Here is an 18,487-nt window from a genome sequence, read left to right on the forward strand (position 1 = left end):
TTAATTGCACTGCGAATGCAGCATAAATATTCTGTTCCAATCTCTTATGTTGATTTAGCCAGAGTGTGCGGTGTAGCAAATACCACAAGCAAGATATTTTAAGATACAGATAGTTTGATACAACATTATACCATGACCTGGGCCATTAGATTACTGTGACCAAACAAGGCTTTGTTACCTGGGATTTTTACTGGTGATTTGGGGTCGCATTCTGCAATTCCATCCAATTTTTTGTGAAAACCAATAAGCAGGAGTCTTAACACTGCTAAGGACACAAACCATCACAGTTGGAGTAAATAGTTTGTCTACTATTATGACAATACTACATGTAAGAAGTTGGACTGGAGAAAATGAAACAACTGATGTAGTGAAAACAGCGCTATTTATTATGGGGAGGTGAAAGAGGAGCAAAGTGACCAAACACCAAGAGATGGTCTGAAGTTAGTGGGAAATGTGTCTAAAAATAAATTATTTTGAAAGTTAGGGTATTTCTAATGTACCTTCCTGCCTACTATGCTGCTGTAATTCTGTTACACGGATTCAAAAATGTGCCAGGGACACATTTCAAATTTGGCAAAAGCTGATATTTATAATGCATGAAACTGCATTATACCATCAGATTAAATATTCCCACTGAACTGGACAAAGAGATGCTTGGTGTCACAACAATAGAAGCCATCTGTTGAGCACGGAATTTAGCGTCTGCTTAGTATACTCCTTCTCTATTAAAATGTAATGTTAAATGACCACCGAAATAAACATGGGTTTAAATTTGCAGCAAGGATTTCCCGCACAGTAAGGTGCTGATTTGGGTTGCTCCGTGTGTTGGGGGGAGAGGGTAGGGGTGCTGCTGATATGGCTGCCACATCCCAAAAGGTTGGGAAAATGAGCGAGCAACTCACCCCTGGGTGCTCTTCCACAGCTTCTAGTCACTGATTACAGCTTTTCTACCAGAGCTACATTTGGTGCCAGATTACAGTGCAAGAGTATGAGGAGAAATCTTGTAGTTGGGTGAAATTTGAAAATTTAATTTGAGACCTGTGAAGCTTAGTCCTGAATTTTAACTTTTTGTTTTAAATTGTAAAGGCTAGTCACCAATGCACTTGGAGAAAACAAGCAAAACTAAATAGTTATTGAAAAATTCAGAGTAAACTCACTTTTACTACCCTTCCATTCCCAGTTATAAACAACAAGCCACAGGAATTTTGCCATCTGTGCTAGGTTTGTTAGAACCACCTTTCATAATGCTTCCAGTACTTCGATGTATCAGATGTGTTCATTGCACATTTGTGTAACAATGGTTCACGGTTACCACAAAAAGTGTGTTTGCTGCTCTACTTCATGTGGAACCATTTTATGGTTTTATACAACTCAACCCGTGCTGTGGGTAAAACCTATAATGAAGTTCCTTCATTTTTATTGTCTGCAATGATTCTGGACGTACCTCTTCTGAAGAGCAATAAACTCTCTTTCTCAAAACATAGGAATCTCTGAGGCCTGTAATTACAATGCAGATGTCTGACTATTTGAAATTATACCAAAAATGAATTTAAAAGAGAAAAAACTGACGCCATGTTACGAGTAAAGCATTTAAAAGCCTTGTTATAGGTGTTCATTTTTTGTTTTTGTTTTAACAAAAAGGCTCTTTAAAGTTAGGAGTGAAAGGACATGTTTATAACTGCAGTTTTTACAACTCATTGTTGAAGGCTGTTTCTGATACAAAATTGGTTGCAGCTGTACAAAGCAAACTTGACAAAATTCTGAAAATCAGATCTTAGTAAGTTGCCATCTGACAGTCACATCTGCCTCTGTGCCTTTCCCCACTGCACCTCTCCAAAGAAGGAGAAACTTCCCTTTGTTCCCCAGTCTTCTCCAAATTCTTTGATCCATTCTTCTTTCCCGTTAATAGTTATTTTTAAACCAAGGTTTTAAACAAACGTTGTCAATGGGCCAGAATTTGTCAAAATAGTAGTGAGGCTAACAGCGCTCACCGTTATTTATGCGTAAATGGTACAGCAACTTCAGGCGCGGGTAGATGCGCAGTAAAATGCAAAAATCCGGAAGTTGCTGTCCGAGATGCGCCATTCCGACACCAGCTTCATGAAACCAGTATCGCACTGTCTTACTCACTATTCAAATACATTGAGTGGCGTCAAGTTCCTTGCACGGTAGATACTGACTAAACGCGCCACAGAAAGTTAGGGCCTGTCCTTTTTGGTCTAAGTAATCTTTTTAACGGCGTGATAGGTTTTACTGTCAAACAACCTCTCTGGCACTGAATGTTAACTTTTACAAGTGTGGTGTCTCATTCCTTCAGTTTTTAATTGTTGCGAGAGATTTTTTAAAAATTAAATACATTTCTTCTTACTTTTTCTTTTTGTCTCTTTATTCTCTCTCTCTTAATCCAGTCTTTCTTTCCCTCTCTTTATTTCGCTTTCTGTACCTGATTTGACATTGAATTCACTATTCTAAATTACACTTCCTGGTTCAGACTGCGCTACTTATTAACGATTTTTCAATCTGATTGGTTAAGGAGATACTTGCCCTGTTCACACAGGTCCCAGATGCCCTGTAGAGGGCGTAGGACGCACTTCTTCACACAACGGGAAGTGGAAATCGAGAACTCTCTTCCCCCAAAAGGCTGTGGCTACTGGGGGTCAATTGAAACTTTTAAGTCTAAGATTGATAGATTCTTGTTGGGTAAGGGTATCAAGGGAAATAGAGCAAAGACGGGTAAATGGAGTTGAGATACAGATCAGTCATGATCTAATTGAATGACTGAACAGGCTCGAGGGGCTGACTGTACGACTCCTGTTCCGATATTCTTACCAGTTGCATTGTAAATTCTGAAAATACGGTTTTCAGATATTTAGCAGACCTTTTCCTCAAAACTGCAATAAAATAATTTGTAGCCTTGAATCCGATTAATGACACTGCAATTTCATCCCATTTCCACTTAGATGTGTGTGCTTTATTCCATATGCAAATAAATTATTCTATCATCCGAGGAATGCTCCTTTAAAGTCAGGTGCATACTGATACTGTTGCAAAATCATCAACCTGAGATCTTGCATGTGTTACAATGTATGAGACTCAATGAACAGATTTACTGCAGCTTGCAATGGGTCATGATTGAAAAATACAGGCTTCACTCATTGCCAACATTCTAGGCACAGCAAAAGTTAACTGTTTCCTGCCCAATGGTGATTATGTAGATCATGGCATGAAGTCCTGCTGTTCCACTGTGTGGCCTTTCACCCTCCATGACCTAAGCTGCTAGTTTGCCAGTTATTTGACAATCTCCCACACAGGGAAACTATAAAGCAAAATTAGACCTATAAAGAAAAAATAGATCATTCACTCCTAGTCCACTGCAAAAATCATTCCTTAATTGTTTTATAAAAAAGACTAAATGGAATCTGAGTAAAAGCAAAGGGTTAAAGGGCATGGTCATCTCAGTGGGAGAAGGAAAGAAGTGAGAATTGGTGTTAACTATTTCGAGCAGTACCAACACTAGCTGTGTGCAACTTTGAAGCACTATCTTTTTTTCATTTGTTCATGGCATGTGGGCGTCGCTGGCGAGGCCAGCATTTATTGCCCATCCCTAATCGCCCTTGAGAAGGTGGTGGTGAGCTGCCTTCTTGAATCGCTGCAGTCCGTGTGGTGAAGGTTCTCCCACAGTGCTGTTAGGAAGGGAGTTCCAGGATTTTGACCCAGCAACGATGAAGGAACGGCGATATATTTTCAAGTCAGGATGGTGTGTGACTTGGAGGGGAACGTGCAGGTGGTGTTGTTCCCATGTGCCTGCTGCCCTTGTCCTTTTAGGTGGTAGAGGTCGCGGGTTTGGGAGGTGCTGTCGAAGAAGCCTTGGCGAGTTGCTGCAGTGCATCCTGTGGATGGTACACACTGCAGCCACGGTGCGCCGGTGGTGAAGGGAGTGAATGTTTAGGGTGGTGGATGGGGTGCTAATCAAGCGGGCTGCTTTGTCCTGGATGGTGTCGAGCTTCTTGAGTGTTGTTGGAGCTGCACTCATCCAGGCAAGTGGAGAGTATTCCATCACACTCCTGACTTGTGCCTTGTAGATGGTGGAAAGGCTTTGGGGAGTCAGGAGGTGAGTCACTCGCCGCAGAATACCCAGCCTCTCACCCACAGTATTTATGTGGCTGGTCTAGTTAAGTTTCTGGTCACTGGTGACCCCCAGGATATTGATGGTGGGGGATTCGGCGATGGTAATGCCGTTGAATGTCAAGGGGAGGTGGTTAGACTTTCTCTTGTTGGAGATGGTCATTGCCTGGCACTTGTCTGGCGCGAATGTTACTTGCCACTTATGAGCCCAAGCCTGGATGTTGTCCAGATCTTGCTGCACGTGAGCACAGACTGCTTCATTATTTGAGGGGTTGCGAATGGAATTGAACACTGTGCAATCATCAGCGAACATCCCCATTTCTGACCTTATGATGGAGGGAAGGTCATTGATGAAGCAGCTGAAGATGGTTGAGCCTAGGACACTGCCCTGAGGAACTCCTGCAGCAATGTCCTGGTGCTGAGACGATTGGACTCCAACAACCACTACCATCTTCCTTTGTGCTAGGTATGACTCCAGCCACTGGAGAGTTTTACACCTGATTCCCATTGACTTCAATTTTGCTAGGGCTCTTTGGTGCCACACTCGGTCAAATGCTTCCTTGATGTCAAGGGCAGTCACTCTCACCTCACCTCTGGAATTCAGCTCTTTTGTCCATGTTTGGACCAAGGTTGTAATGAGGTCTGGAGCCGAGTGGTCCTGACGGAACCCAAACTGAGCATCGGTGAGCAGGGTATTGGTGAGTAAGTGCCGCTTGATAGCACTGTCGACACCTTCCATCACTTTGCTGATGATTGAGAGTAGACTGATGGGGCGGTAATTGGCCGGATCGGATTTGTCCTGCTTTTTATGGACAGGACATACCTGGGCAATTTTCCACATTGTTGGGTAGATGCCAGTGTTGTAGCTGTACAGAACAGTTTGGCTCGAGGCCCGGCTAGTTCTGGAGCACAAGCCTTCAGCACTACAGCCGGGATGCTGTCGGGGCCCATAGCCTTTGCAGTATCCAGTGCACTCAGCCGTTTCTTGATATCACGTGGAGTGAATCAAATTGGCTGAAGACTGGCTTCTGTGATGGTGGGGATATCGGGAGGAGGCCGAGATGGATCATCCACTTGGCACTTCTGGCTGAAGACGGTTGCAAACACTTCAACCTTGTCTTTTGCACTCACGTACTGGACTCCGCCATCATTGAGGATGGGGATGTTTACATAGCCTCCTCCTCCCGTTAGTTGTTTAATTGTCCACCACCATTCACGGCTGGATGTGGCAGGACTGCAGAGCTTTGATCTGATCCGTTGGTTGTGGAATCGCTTAGCTCTGTCCATAGCATGTTGCTTCCACTCTTTAGCATGCATGTAGTCCTGAGTTGTAGCTTCACCAGGTTAGCATCTCATTTTTAGGTAGGCCTGGTGCTACTCCTGGCATGCTCTTCTACACTCCTCTTTGAACCAGGTTTGATCCCCTGGCTTGTTGGTAATGGTAGAGTGAGGAATATGCCAGGCCATGAGGTTACAGATTGTGCTGGAATACAATTCTGCTACAGCTGATCGGCCCACAGCACCTCATGGATGCCCAGTTTTGAGCTGCTAGATCTGTTCTGAATCTATCCCATTTAGCACGGTGGTATTGCCACACAACAGGTTGGATGGTGTCCTCAGTGCGAAGACGGGACTTCATCTCCACGAGGACTGTGCGGTGGTCATTCCTACCAATACTGTCATGGACAGATGCATCTGCGACAGGTAGATTGGTGAGGACGAGGTCAAGTAGGTTTCTTCAGATACAGTGGCCTCGCTATTAATCCCTGCACGATGGACAGGAGAGGATCAGGGTGGTGGTTAAATTGTTGAACGCAGGGAACTCGACCCCGCATTCTGTTTTTATGGCGGTGGATATCGGGGCATTCGAGTGTACCGACGTGGAGGGGTGGGGCACTTAAATAACGTATTCACATCACGCTCCCAATCGCAATTGAGAGCCTGATTTAAAATTAACTGTTGCTGCGCCAGTTTCCCAGGGGTCGGAATACTCGGCAGTGAAAGGGAAGTGGGAGCTCCCGGCTCCACGATGTAAGTGTCTTGGGGGCCAGGAGGAGCAGGAGTGTTCCCCCAGCCCCCTCAAGAAGCCTTTAGCTTCACCCAGCCCCGATCTCCAGCCTCTACTGCCCCCCCCACCCCACACCCAACCCTCCCGATTGCCAACCTCCCCCTAGCCCTCCCGATCGCTGACCTCTCTCGCCCTTCCCGATTGCCGGGGACCGTTTCCAAGGGTCCCTGACTGTGGCCTCCTGCCGCGAATGTTCCCTCCTGCCCACCAGCCAGGCTGTCCATTTGGTCAGTTGCCGGGCAGGAAACGGAGCTAAAAAATGTTAATGAGTCCTGCCGTTAAGCTCGGCAGGACGACCGTGTCCCCGGTCTTACCGGGTTCTTCGGCCTCACCCGCACCCTCCCTGCCTCCCTGTGAATATTGTGGCCAATGTTACTGAAAATATTGTAACTGACTGTTAAAGTTTTGAACATTGCTGAATGGGTAGCCCTCAGAAGGCAGATAGCCTGAAAATAATGCAGTATAAATGCACAGCAAGCATAGATACATGCAAATGGGAAGAAAGGAAAAAAAAGTGAGGAATTCTTCAACTTCTAACCTTGTAGAAATGTGGGAGCTGTTCTGCATCAAAATATAAAAAGCAGCAAAATTACAAAACATCAACTTCAATGAGCAATACTTTGGATTTGGCAGTTTTCTGATCTCACTATATCATTCTCTACTGTAAAGTCAGAATTTTTTTACAAAGGAATTTGAGCACTGAACAGATTAATTCCCTGTCCTGTGTAACAATATTAACAATCGAACTGTAACATCTTTATATTGGTACTGTAGCGAATATATCAAATCATGAATAGCCTTATAGAGATCGCTCTCCCCACATAAAATTCTTTTTGGGATTCATGCAAAAGGAATGAGATAAAAGAGATGGGACACTGCCATAGATTGATAATACATAATAATTTTGAAAGTTTTAATGCAGATAATGGTACTTGTTGAAAAGGCTTTCGAAAATCCAAGGTGTAAATGTCATGATCTCGTCTGGTATTTCTAAAACTAGTGTAATTATAAAGATATTCTGCTTTTATGGATATTTAAACATGAGGTGGCATCACGAAAAGGTTTATTTAGAAGGGATCACTATTCGAGAGACCCAAACCATGCCTTTTGTATTGAAGGTCTATCAGAGGTTAAGGCAAGTTGAAAGGCTTTAGAAGGCCAACTACTGGATTAGTTGCCATCCTGACTCCATTAAGATTAATTTGGCTAAAATTTCCACTATACGTTAAACTTATCACAACAGCAAAGTTATGTTCCCACTGCGACAGCCTGAAGGATAAATGTAATACATGAAGGAGTTGTTAGCCAGTTAGGTTTTGAAGTGTCAGAATGTATCAAAATCAGAATTATTTTCAATGGTTACTGCGCTTGTCAAAGGGAGAGCTCTACCAATGCCACAGAATAGAGCATTACTCTACTTTTACATCCAGTTGGTATTAAGTATTCCTCGAACAGATACAGCATGGGTTATGTGCAGATTAATACCCACTCTACTTTGCCCAAACATGTGTCTTAACCCCAATCTCAGAAGACCAACCTCTATTGCAACCGTGCAATTTTTCCATTTTTTTCTAGCCAAGTACATATCCAGTTTCCTTTTGAAAGTTATTTTTGAATCTGTTTCCATCACCCTTTCAGGCATTCCAGATCGTAACAATTCACTGAATCAAATCATTTCTCCTCATCTCCCCTCTGGTTCCTTTGACAATTACTTTAAAGCTGTGTCCTCTGGTTACCGACCCTCCTGTTGGTGGAAACAGTTTCTCCGTATCTGCTCTATCAAAACCGATCATAATTTTGAACACCTCTATTAACCTTCTCTGTTCTAAGGCGATCAATCCCAGCTTCTCTAGTCTCTCCATATAACTGAAGTCCTGCATCCCTGGTACCATTCTAATAAATCCCCTCTGCACCCTGACCAAGGCCTTGACATCCTTCCTAAAGTGTGGTGCCCAGGATTGGGTGCAATACTCTAGCGGAGGCCTAACCAATGTTTTATAAAGGTTTATCATAATATGTTCCTGTATAAAATTACATTGACATTCAGCAATGAATCACTGCAGCATTCATTCCCTGCACAGGTATCTCCTGAATGTAACACGATACCTACACACTGTAATAGCCTTACAATGCATTTTATAAAGTAAGATTTAAAGATATGAGAAAGTACCCACATTCTTGCTCTCTTACAATATTTCTTTGACAAAATTAAGACTCGCCTGGTGACTGACTGGTAGTGAATTGGAAAAGTTCCTGTTCACCGTTGGTTTCCGGATTTAAATCCAGTCTAAGGAGGTGGGACGAATCTCTGCTAGGCAATGCCTTTCATGATCTACTTTAAAATCATTTGGACAGCTTCTTAACCTAGTTCCTGCTGGACTTAAATTGGGAGCATAAAATTGTTAGCACTTGATGCTTGCTGAACTCGCTCACTCAGCTGGACGGTGTGGGGTGTAGAACTATCAGGTTGGTGCGCTTGAGATATTTTGCTGAATATGTTAGGTTGTGATACAGTCTAGCAGCAGCTTTGATGTGCATTAAACTAGTACTATTACAGTACCTTAGTGTAGTGGTTACTGTCCATGACTAGCAACCCAAAGGTTCGAGTTCCACCATGGAAAACGATGAAATTGATTTCAATAAATCTGGTAATTTGTGGATGAGCAGCAGATTGTGAAAGCTCTTCAACTGAAATGGTGGATGTTTTCAAATACTTACATCCAACTTTCTTTTTACATAGAATTACACAGCACAGAAACAGGCCCAACTGGTCTATGCCAGTGTTTATGCTCCACATGTGCCTCCTCCGACCTTACTTCATCTCACCATATCCTTCTATTCCTTTCTCCCTCATGTACTTATCTAGCTTTCCCTTAAATGCATCTATGCTATTCGCCTCAATCACTCCTTGTGCTAGCGAGTTCCACATTTCCATCACTCTCTGGGTAAAGAAGTTTCTTATTGAATTCTCTGTTGGATTTATTAGTGACTATTTTATATTTATGACCCCAAGTTTTGGACTCCGCCACAAATGGAAACATTCTCTCTACGTCTACCCTATTCAACCCCTTCATAATTTTAAAGACCTCTGTCAAGTTACCTCTCAGTCTTCTCTTTTCTGGAGAAAAAAGCCCCAGCCTGTTCAGTCTTTCCTGATAGTTGTACCCTCTCAGTTCTAATATCATCCTTGTAAATCTTTTTTGCACTTTTTCCAGTGCTTCTATATCCTTTCTGTAATATGGAGATCAGAACTGTGCACAGTATTCTAAGTGTGATCTAAGGTTCTATATAATTTTAACATAACTTCGCTGCATTTGAATTCTATCACTCTAGCAATGAACCCCAGTACTTTGTTTGCATTTTTTATGGCTTTGTAAACCTGCATTGCTATTTTTAGTGATTTGTGAATCTGTACCTCTAGATCCTTTTGCGCCTCTAGACTCTTATTATCTAAGCAGTCGGTGGACTCCTCACATTTATGCATCAACTCACACTTGTCTATATTGAAATTCATTTGCCAATTACACACCCATTCTGCAGGTTTGTTAACGTCTTTTTCCTTTTTTATATCTCCTGAACCCTCCTCAAGTGAGTCTTATTAGTGCTTATGTTACCTTAGTGACTGGCAATTCTTTTGATTTTGATTCAAAGAGATGCTCCAGCTTGGATATGTCCACTTTTACAGGCTCCAGCCGGGTCCACAGGGGCTCTTTGCATCGCTTGTGATTTTTGTACTGCCAATCAATCGGTCGGACTTCATTCCAAAAGAGTCTGATGGTTTTCTTTTTCTTGATGAACGTTGGCTCACCCCTGGACAGATGGGGTGACCCCATGGCTTGATGAAGGCCAGAAGGTGGAGGTGGGGGCACTGACACACCAGGTATTGGAGGAGGAGGTGGGCAATGCGGTACAGGGGGAGGGGGAGGGGGAGGCAAGCCCATAAAAGAAGGTGGGGGAGGTGGTGGAGGAAGTATTGAGTCTCCAGAACTAAGTAAGTTTTCCATGTCCAACACATCGATATCGTCCTCCTCTTCCAAATCTGTGAAGTCGATATCTTTGATTTTTAGTTCCCTCGGATTAGCCATTAGTTGATCCCAAATATAATCCGATTCTTTTTTGGGTTGTGCAGTCACTTTATCCACAGCCTTAGCAGTCATTTCCGAATCAGATAATGCAGGTCCTTTGTTCAGCTCCCCACTGTTAAACTTGTCAGTAAAAGCTTTCACACTGCCGTGGTTCTCTAAATGGTCAATCTCCATTTTCTTCACATTGTCCTCACAGGCCTGCTTGCTGGCCTGCAGAATGCAAATTCGGCTGGCCAGGCTCGCGAGGGACTCTTGTTTTTCCTCCTCTTTTTTCTCAAGCTCTGTTTCTCCATCATCTTCTGCCTTTTTGTTCTGAGCATACAACATATCCAGCATGAACCGTTTGTTATTGAGAATGTTGCTGCACTGATCATTTACACCGACCTCCTTAATGCTTTGCGTCCATTTACCTGTTGCCCGAAAAGAGACACCAAGAGTTAGAATACAGCAATAGGATGTACTGAAGGCTGGTCGTGGCAGTGGTTTTTCCATCAGGCAGAACTGGAGGCCCAGCTGCTGACTTTTCTTAATATGAAGTTAACACACTGACTTTAATTTGATGGAGCTGAATGTTAAATAAATATGGTCTGACTTCTTAACTGAAGGGATCTTTGTAATGCTTATCCTTACCATTTTCCAGGAGTGCAATCCATTTTCTTAAGCAACATTATAAATCAATTTTTTTTAAAACAAAATGATAAGTTACATGCAGTGCAGTAACAAACACATGGTGAGACAGCCCAGCTGTTCAAAATCTTCATTCCAAAAGGTGGTTTTGGAGACAGATCAAGATTATTTTATATATATTAAAGAGAACAGAACTAGCATAAGTTTTTTTTAAAAAAAGCTTTCCACACAGTCTGTAACCTGGGTGGCAAATGATTTCTGATTTGGATTTTAGCTCCTTTAAAGTCAATGTGGCTTCATGCTGTTGCAAATAAAATGTATGTGAGCCTGCTTTAAGTTTCTATGCTGCTGAATGGCAGAGGAAGACACTCTGGGTTTTGTGCACGAGTATGGAAAACATTGCATCACAAGAACATTAAAATCACATGCTCTTCTTTACATAAATAAAAATGCTTGCATTTACACAGTGGTTCATCATATCAAAATGTCTCCAGGCTCTTTTAGAGGACGTCCAGCACACTGAAGACACAACAATGTGGAAAACATATTGACCTCCACTATTAGTAAGAAAGAAATCAGTGGATTCATCAAATATTTTATGTAGGTGGTACCATGGGCTAAACACTATCCCATCATTATGGGACCTTGGTTGGAATCCATTCCAGACTGACAGAATGGAAATCTCCACTTCTGTGCTGTAATGGTCCTGGGCAACTTCAACCCTGTTCCTAGTAGACAGGACTCCACAGAACTAGACTACATACAACTTGGAACAAATGGACACTGAATTAGCCATCAGACAGGCTACAGGGGAGCTGATGTGGGAAATCTAGGCTATACATCTTAAGTAGAAAAGTAAGGCTTGCTATTGGCAAGGGTATACCCCAATTTAATTTCAGGAGAGAAGCACATGCTCACTTTTCAGCCACTAAAACTGGTGGCAGATGCTTCTTCCATCAGCTGTCAGCAAGCTTTGACTGGCCCCTCTCCCTTCAGCTCTGCTTCTCGAGAACTGTCCTTAATGGAATGGATTCCGGGCTGTGGCTGTTCAATAAGGTTCTTTTGATCCACACAGGTTGCTGGTTTTACTGCTGGATTGTACTGAATGTGCCACTGTATGTGATGTGGTGTTACTGATATTGCAGCGTACCAAACCACATAGCAGGGAAAGGGATGGACTGAGATATTCCCTCCCATGGGGAGAGGAGGAGGGAAAACCAGGATGTTCTCACGCACCCTACAGGTTCTCTGCCACCCTTTCAGTGGGAAATGACATGAGGTACAGAGGGAGGCCTAAAGTATACAGGCAGAATAAAATGTACACACAAACTACAGTTAACGTCCAATGATAGCCCACAAACTGTGTGTGAAAGACTGCTTCATTTTCTAGAGAAATAAACAAGGTCAGATCCCATGGTGCCAGTACAAGTGGCATGAAACATATCAGCTTATCTAGTAAGATTGCAGCTAACGAGAATCAACTATCCATGTACTGAATCAACACTGGGGATCAAATTCTGTGGCTATAAAAAGGGAAATCCAATTGGATTACCATTATTAGTTTTACCCACTTTGTTAATTCAATTTTTTTGTTCCTTTTAAAAAAAAACACTCCCTTCATAAAATGGCAAACCTTTCATAATCCCCATATAAACGAGACAAGGATACAATTTCTTCCTCCCCCTCCCCCCCACCCCAGCCCCCCCGCCCCATTCAAAGTGCACTGCACCTGACTAGGCCCAGTACACCACAATTTCCAGTCCCGGGCCTATAACATGGCTTGAGGCAAACCGCAGCACAGGCCTGCCCCCTGGGTAGGAAATTGAAGCACAGCTGCAGACCTCTTAGACCTGCTGCTGTGCCTCTGGACTCCGAGATGGAGGCCTTCTGGCCGCTGGAGATTACTTGTCAACATCCTTGGCCTGTCCCCAAGACATCTGGTCAACAGGACTTCAGGGGCAGGCAGGTGTGACACATTTTACTGGACACCCCAGAGTTGCAGTAGGACAATGAGGTCTGTGGCCAGGAATGGCCCATCCTGTCTCATTCAAATGGACAGTTGAGCATGCATCTAAAGCTGGAAAAGGCCTACCCCCGCCCCCACCCCCACTATCAACATAAAAGGCCTGTGCTGCGGTTTGCCTCAAGCCATGTTATAGGCACTTTGAATGGGTGGGGGGGGAGGGGGGGTTGGGGGGACGGCGAGGAAGAAATTGTATCCTTGTCTCGTTTATATGGGGATTATGAAAGGTTTGCCATTTTATGAAGGGAGTGCTTTTTTTAAAAAGGAACAAAAAAATTGAATTAACAAAATGGGTAAAACTAATAATGGTAATCCAATTGGATTTCCCATTTTATAGCCACAGAATTTGATCTCCTCCCCTCTCCCTTTTAGTCTTACCATCGTGCCCATGTCTTGAGGGCATTCCCTCACGACATGGGGCAGGCAATCGGCCCTATAGTGTGTTAAAGTTAATTATGTCTAAATAGATCACTGTCCCACTTACACATGATGTCATGGCTTCTCTCTCCCCTGGCAAAATAGGTTTGCAAAACACTTTTATGTGAAGACAGTGCCACTTTTAATAAAAGGTCTAATTTTAATTATTATTGTTTGGAGTTGGGTCATTGATCAGAACTTTTGCATTCTTACATTGATACTATTATTCGAGATCTTTGGGTATTGTCTCTTTAAGGATGCAAGTAGCACCGCATTGAACTTCAAATCAAGTTTCTTTAAGAGGATTTTTATCAGTGAATAGTGACTATCACAGCAAATCAGATTGCACAAAACTATCCTTGAGCGTTGACGTTATAGCTGTGTGGATTTAGAGGAGCCATTCGAACACTCGTTGCATTGTAAGTCTGCTTCATAGCCAAGACATCAGTGAGGGTTCAGGTCATTATTTCATGAACAATCACTGGAATAGCCAAAATAGTCTAAACCTTTTATTGGACCAACCCAGGGAATCAAACAAAGTCCTCCCATGACAATAAAGGAAAATGTTAAAGTTTAAATATTCAGGCTTTTAAGGTCATGAAATCCTCTATTCTCCCCCCACACATTTGCTGGGCTACACCTGTCAGTGGAGAATGTGGATAGGGGCGTGTTAGCCATGCCACTTGCTAGGAAGCATGCAGTGACCACTGTCTTGCTGCTTTCCTCCCCATCCCTGCAGTGTGAGTCCGTACTTTGCTTGTTGCCCCAGTGGCATAACTGAGATTGGGAATTGTACCCTTTCAACCCATGCCTCTCCATGCTCCCATGTCCCCAGTCATTATGGCACTGAAGTACAGTACTTCGATACGTGTGCATGTTTTAATCTGGATTAAAAGTCATCCAGAGTAGTTATTTAAGCCACTTACCCTGTTCATTTGTCATAATGAGCACAATTCACATGAGTAATGAATATTATAATAGGGAAAAAGATCATCACAGAGATTAACAGTTCCAAGCAAAGAAATATCTTAATATTGTGACATGGCTCCTTCAGAAAATGTTTGCTCTGAACAGAAACCTTGCATGTAATTCACATTTATTAAACTGATCCAATGAAAGCTAATATATAATTATGCTGAAGTATATTTCATGCGGTGAAACACAGTAAAGCAGCTATTTCAGTACAACACAGCAACCTGTAATTACTAATTGGTGCTCTGAGGATTACTCAGCTGTTTAACACAGTGTAGTATTAAGACAGAGTAACAGAAAATATGACTGTTACCAGTTTCATTGTCGCTGGTTATTTTGTCTTCCCTTTCTTCTCTTTCTAAAGTGCTGCTGGCTGATGAGATGCTGGATGCTGAGCAGTTATCTTTCTCATTCACTTCTTCATTCTGCCTCTCCTTCTCACTCAGTATTGTATTTTCTTCTAGTTCTCGATCTGGTCCCTGCTCAGTCTCCAGCTCTGGTCCCAGCTCCGCGGATCCTGCCTCAGTGACCTCCTCTGTTTCTTGTTCAGCTTCTGATTCAGGTTCTGGCTCTGGCTCAGGCTCAGGCTCACTGGCAGAGACTAACAGGAACAGAAGGAGGAGGGATTCTTAGATACTGTTAAAGTCACAGTACTTCACAGTGTTAGTTTTGTACTGTTTCAGCATGCGTGCTGCATCTGTTTTACTGTTACAAGAGAAAAAATTCCTCAGCTTTTCTCTGCAAAAGGCAGCAAAGCTCTTTAAAACTATTTTATAATTAACTGCAAAATATTAACCTACTAAAAACTTGGAACTATCAAGGCTCACTTATTGGGAGTGAGACGAACTACATTTGTTTAAAAAGGTAACCTATTTTAATATATCTCACTCAAACATGTAGACAGATCCATTTCTTCAAAAGGATTTTTGCGACCTCACCCACACTTTTGCATCCTAAATCTCATTTCTAACGTTGGTGTTCACAGATCTGTATTTTGATTACACAAAGTTTCTGTTACTTACTTTTCTGTTGTTGTGAATAAGTTTTCCCTCTTTTAGACTCCAGAGTTTCCCAGTGCTTTTCAGAGTTAGGACCCAGCTGCAGCTCTGCTCCCAGGCCTCATTCGATGTTCTATAACCACCAGTACAAGAGCGGCTGGTCCTTTGGATTTTCTCTCCCTTTGGGTGCTCGAGGTTGTAAATTCACCGTATGTGGACTCGGGTCAGATTTTCCTACTGCTATCTGTGTACAGTGCAATGAAACTTTCGTGTCATTTAACCTTTTGCACTTGCAGCACCAGTAACACCGGATGGATGTTGCATATGATGGATACAATTTTTAAAAACTGGCACAGTTTAGCCAGGGAAGGTTCTTATCAAGGACAACAGAAACAGTTTTGTTACTGTGGTCACCAGAGGACAGAAATGAAAAGTAACAATTTTTCCTTTCTTTGCGCTTCTGATAAATTGTGTGTAAAGTCCCAATGCTACTGCACAAGACCGATGCAAGGGTTCCCGTGCACTGTACACAGATAGCAGGATGAAAATCTGATTCCACATATAGGGGACTTACAATCTCAGACACCCACAGGCAGACAAAAGCCAAAGGACCAGTCATTCATGCAGCTCTTCTTAACTGGTGGTTACGGAACAACACTGAGGTCTGGGAACAGGGCTGCCGTCAGCTCCCTGATTGGTTATTCTGGTAGACTCCTACCTTAACTGCTGAGATTGTAGCCTAAGGATTTTCAAGCCCTATATCTTTTTACCGTGTGCAGCGGAAGGTCGACATATTATATGTTAGTTTTAATTTGAATACTACAGGGCGGACTGGACTTGTGCAGCAGGATGCGTTTGTTCTCTTCTGTGTACAACTGGTTAAATGGCTATTCCTCCTACTTGTTTTACGTTTGCTAAATTCTGTCAGAAACTAGCCTCTCGCACATCGCTGGACTCCTGTTCAAGGAGCATAAGGGCTTCCTACTAAAAATCATCTCACCGAATCTATCCTCTCCCCTCATCCTATCCTGAAGATGTTGCCACCTTGCTAGGGTACAGTTGCACAGTGGCTAGTCACCCTCTGGTATGTTGACCAGGAGGCCATTATTCACAAGTGAACAGAAAGGCTATTTGACTTTGGGAGGCATCACATATAAGCCCGCTCTTGTCTTCACTCAGCATCCACATATACGCACGCCTGGCAGGGTTCCCATCAGGGGCAGGAACCTTGGCTGGTTTTGCCCTCCCCAACTCGGGAGCATTGGGGCCAACTCCAGCATCTCTATAGACATTGTGACTGAGATCTCTCTGCACAGATCAGGGATCAAACCTGAGATCTTCTTGGTCTGTACGGCGCAGAACTTGTGTAGTCCATTAAAAAAAATTGTGCTTTTGTGAAAAAAATGTTGGCCATACAGTTTGTCTCATCTTGATCATTTTTCCTATTATGCAGCAGACAGAATACAGGGCAATGCAAACTGGTGATTGTGTCATCGGTGGAGGTTGGGGGGAGTGGGTGGGTGGGTGGGTGGAGGGAATGAAAGTTACCCACCATTCCATCTGGTCAATTCTTTCCATTGAGCCCATGTACAGACTCCCTGCTGTTTCTGACCCACAAAATACAAGCACAATCATTTACCTCCAAACACAGAGGGGTAAAGCTGAGTCTTTAAGTTGCAGTTAATGAAATAATCTATTCTATCCTCTCCTGCCGCCTAGCAACAGGGACACATGCAATCTAATGGTCCCATTTTACAATGGCTTTATTAACTGGCATAATCTCATCTCTGTGAGTGAAGGAACTGTCCTGAAAATGTCTCCTTCAGGCAGATGCTGCATTCTTCAATTAAGTTCAGAAACAATTTGGTTTACAACACCCTAACGATAAAAAGATCCAAGTCAACAGCTGTAAAGGATATTCTGAAACGAGGCTGAAATAACACAAACAATTAATGATATAGTAATGTTTCAAATTCTAATGTAAAAAAACTTAGATCTCACATCTGTGCTTTAAGAAGTCCTGTTGATAGTCAAACTTAAAACCTCTTGTGTTTAAAAATATATGCAAGCTGTTCAGAAAGGTGATATTCAACTTTACAAGACAAATAATCACATACAACAGGAGCATATTACCCCACATTTTATTGTAAAGTCTTATTTTAACAAAATTAGAGGAAAAAATCATCCTTGTTTTTAAATTTAGTTCAGTTAAAAATGAATTTCTAGTAACAGCACTGTTCCAAGGGAGTCGATGAAATTAGAGACTGTTTTTGTACATTAAATGAAAATAAATTTACAATCTAAACAATGCAGCCTGACTGCAAAATAATCCTGCAACATTATTCCACCAGTTACGTTACCAATGCAATGGATTTGCTTATATCATAATACTTGCAACAGATACACTTCACAAGGTCCCAGGGCAGCTCCAAACACTGGCAATCCACAAATAACATTCAAAATGACAGAACATATTAAACATAAAACAGAGTTAAAAAATGTAGGGTTCCACACACAAACCACTCAAGCTGTTGTGGCTGGTGTCATCTGGAACTCTATGGCTGTGCAATTGCCTTGTATTCCCTCCTACTAATTCATTATTTTATATATTTCTATAGACTCGTATACACATGCATATTCACTCACATACATGCAATTTACTGATGCAGAAGATTTCATAAAGGAAGACTGTTGTTCTTTAAAAGGATGGCTTAATAATTTTTGTAAGCTGCTGCAAGGTTCAACTGGAGAAAGGGGGAGGGGGGGAAGAGATGACTTTTAAAAAGATTCTGAAGGCATTGAAAATGACGACATGAGTCATTTAATTGTGGAGAGGAGACTTTGCACAGCAAGAGGTTAATGACCTTACCATACAAGCAAGTGGACTTCTGAATCCACAGAAGAACTGAACACAGAGGCTTATGTTTTTAGGTACAGACTCCAACTGGAATACAGGAAATATGCCACCAGGACACCTGCCCCCAGCAGACTCCAACAATTCCAATCCTTTTGTACACTTCCAACAAACTGGAGTTTCTGGCATGAATGCCTAGCGGCAGAATTTATTAATCTCTTCATCAGGTAATTATGTCTGATGGCCACTGCTCAACTTGATCTATTTTTTAAGCTGACCCGTACATATATTAAATTGCTTGCATTAATTTCAGACTTA

The 18,487-nt window shown here is 42.5% G+C and overlaps 1 protein-coding gene across 13 annotated transcripts in view; it reads right to left on the reverse strand.

The window, feature by feature from the left end:
• The window catches only part of fhod3b (formin homology 2 domain containing 3b), a 746,243-nt gene that overhangs the window by 95,723 nt on the left and 632,033 nt on the right, over window positions 1-18,487 (reverse strand). For all 13 annotated transcript variants that reach the window (XM_068000433.1, XM_068000425.1, XM_068000417.1 and 10 more), the window contains 2 exons: window positions 14,631-14,918; window positions 9,808-10,688 (listed from right to left, as the gene is read on the reverse strand). In XM_068000433.1, the coding sequence (XP_067856534.1) occupies window positions 9,808-10,688; window positions 14,631-14,918 (1,169 nt within the window). The remainder of the gene's footprint in view (window positions 1-9,807; window positions 10,689-14,630; window positions 14,919-18,487) is intronic.

Source organism: Heptranchias perlo, chromosome 2, assembly GCF_035084215.1.
Source record: "Heptranchias perlo isolate sHepPer1 chromosome 2, sHepPer1.hap1, whole genome shotgun sequence".
NCBI classification, from domain to species: Eukaryota; Metazoa; Chordata; class Chondrichthyes; order Hexanchiformes; family Hexanchidae; genus Heptranchias; species Heptranchias perlo.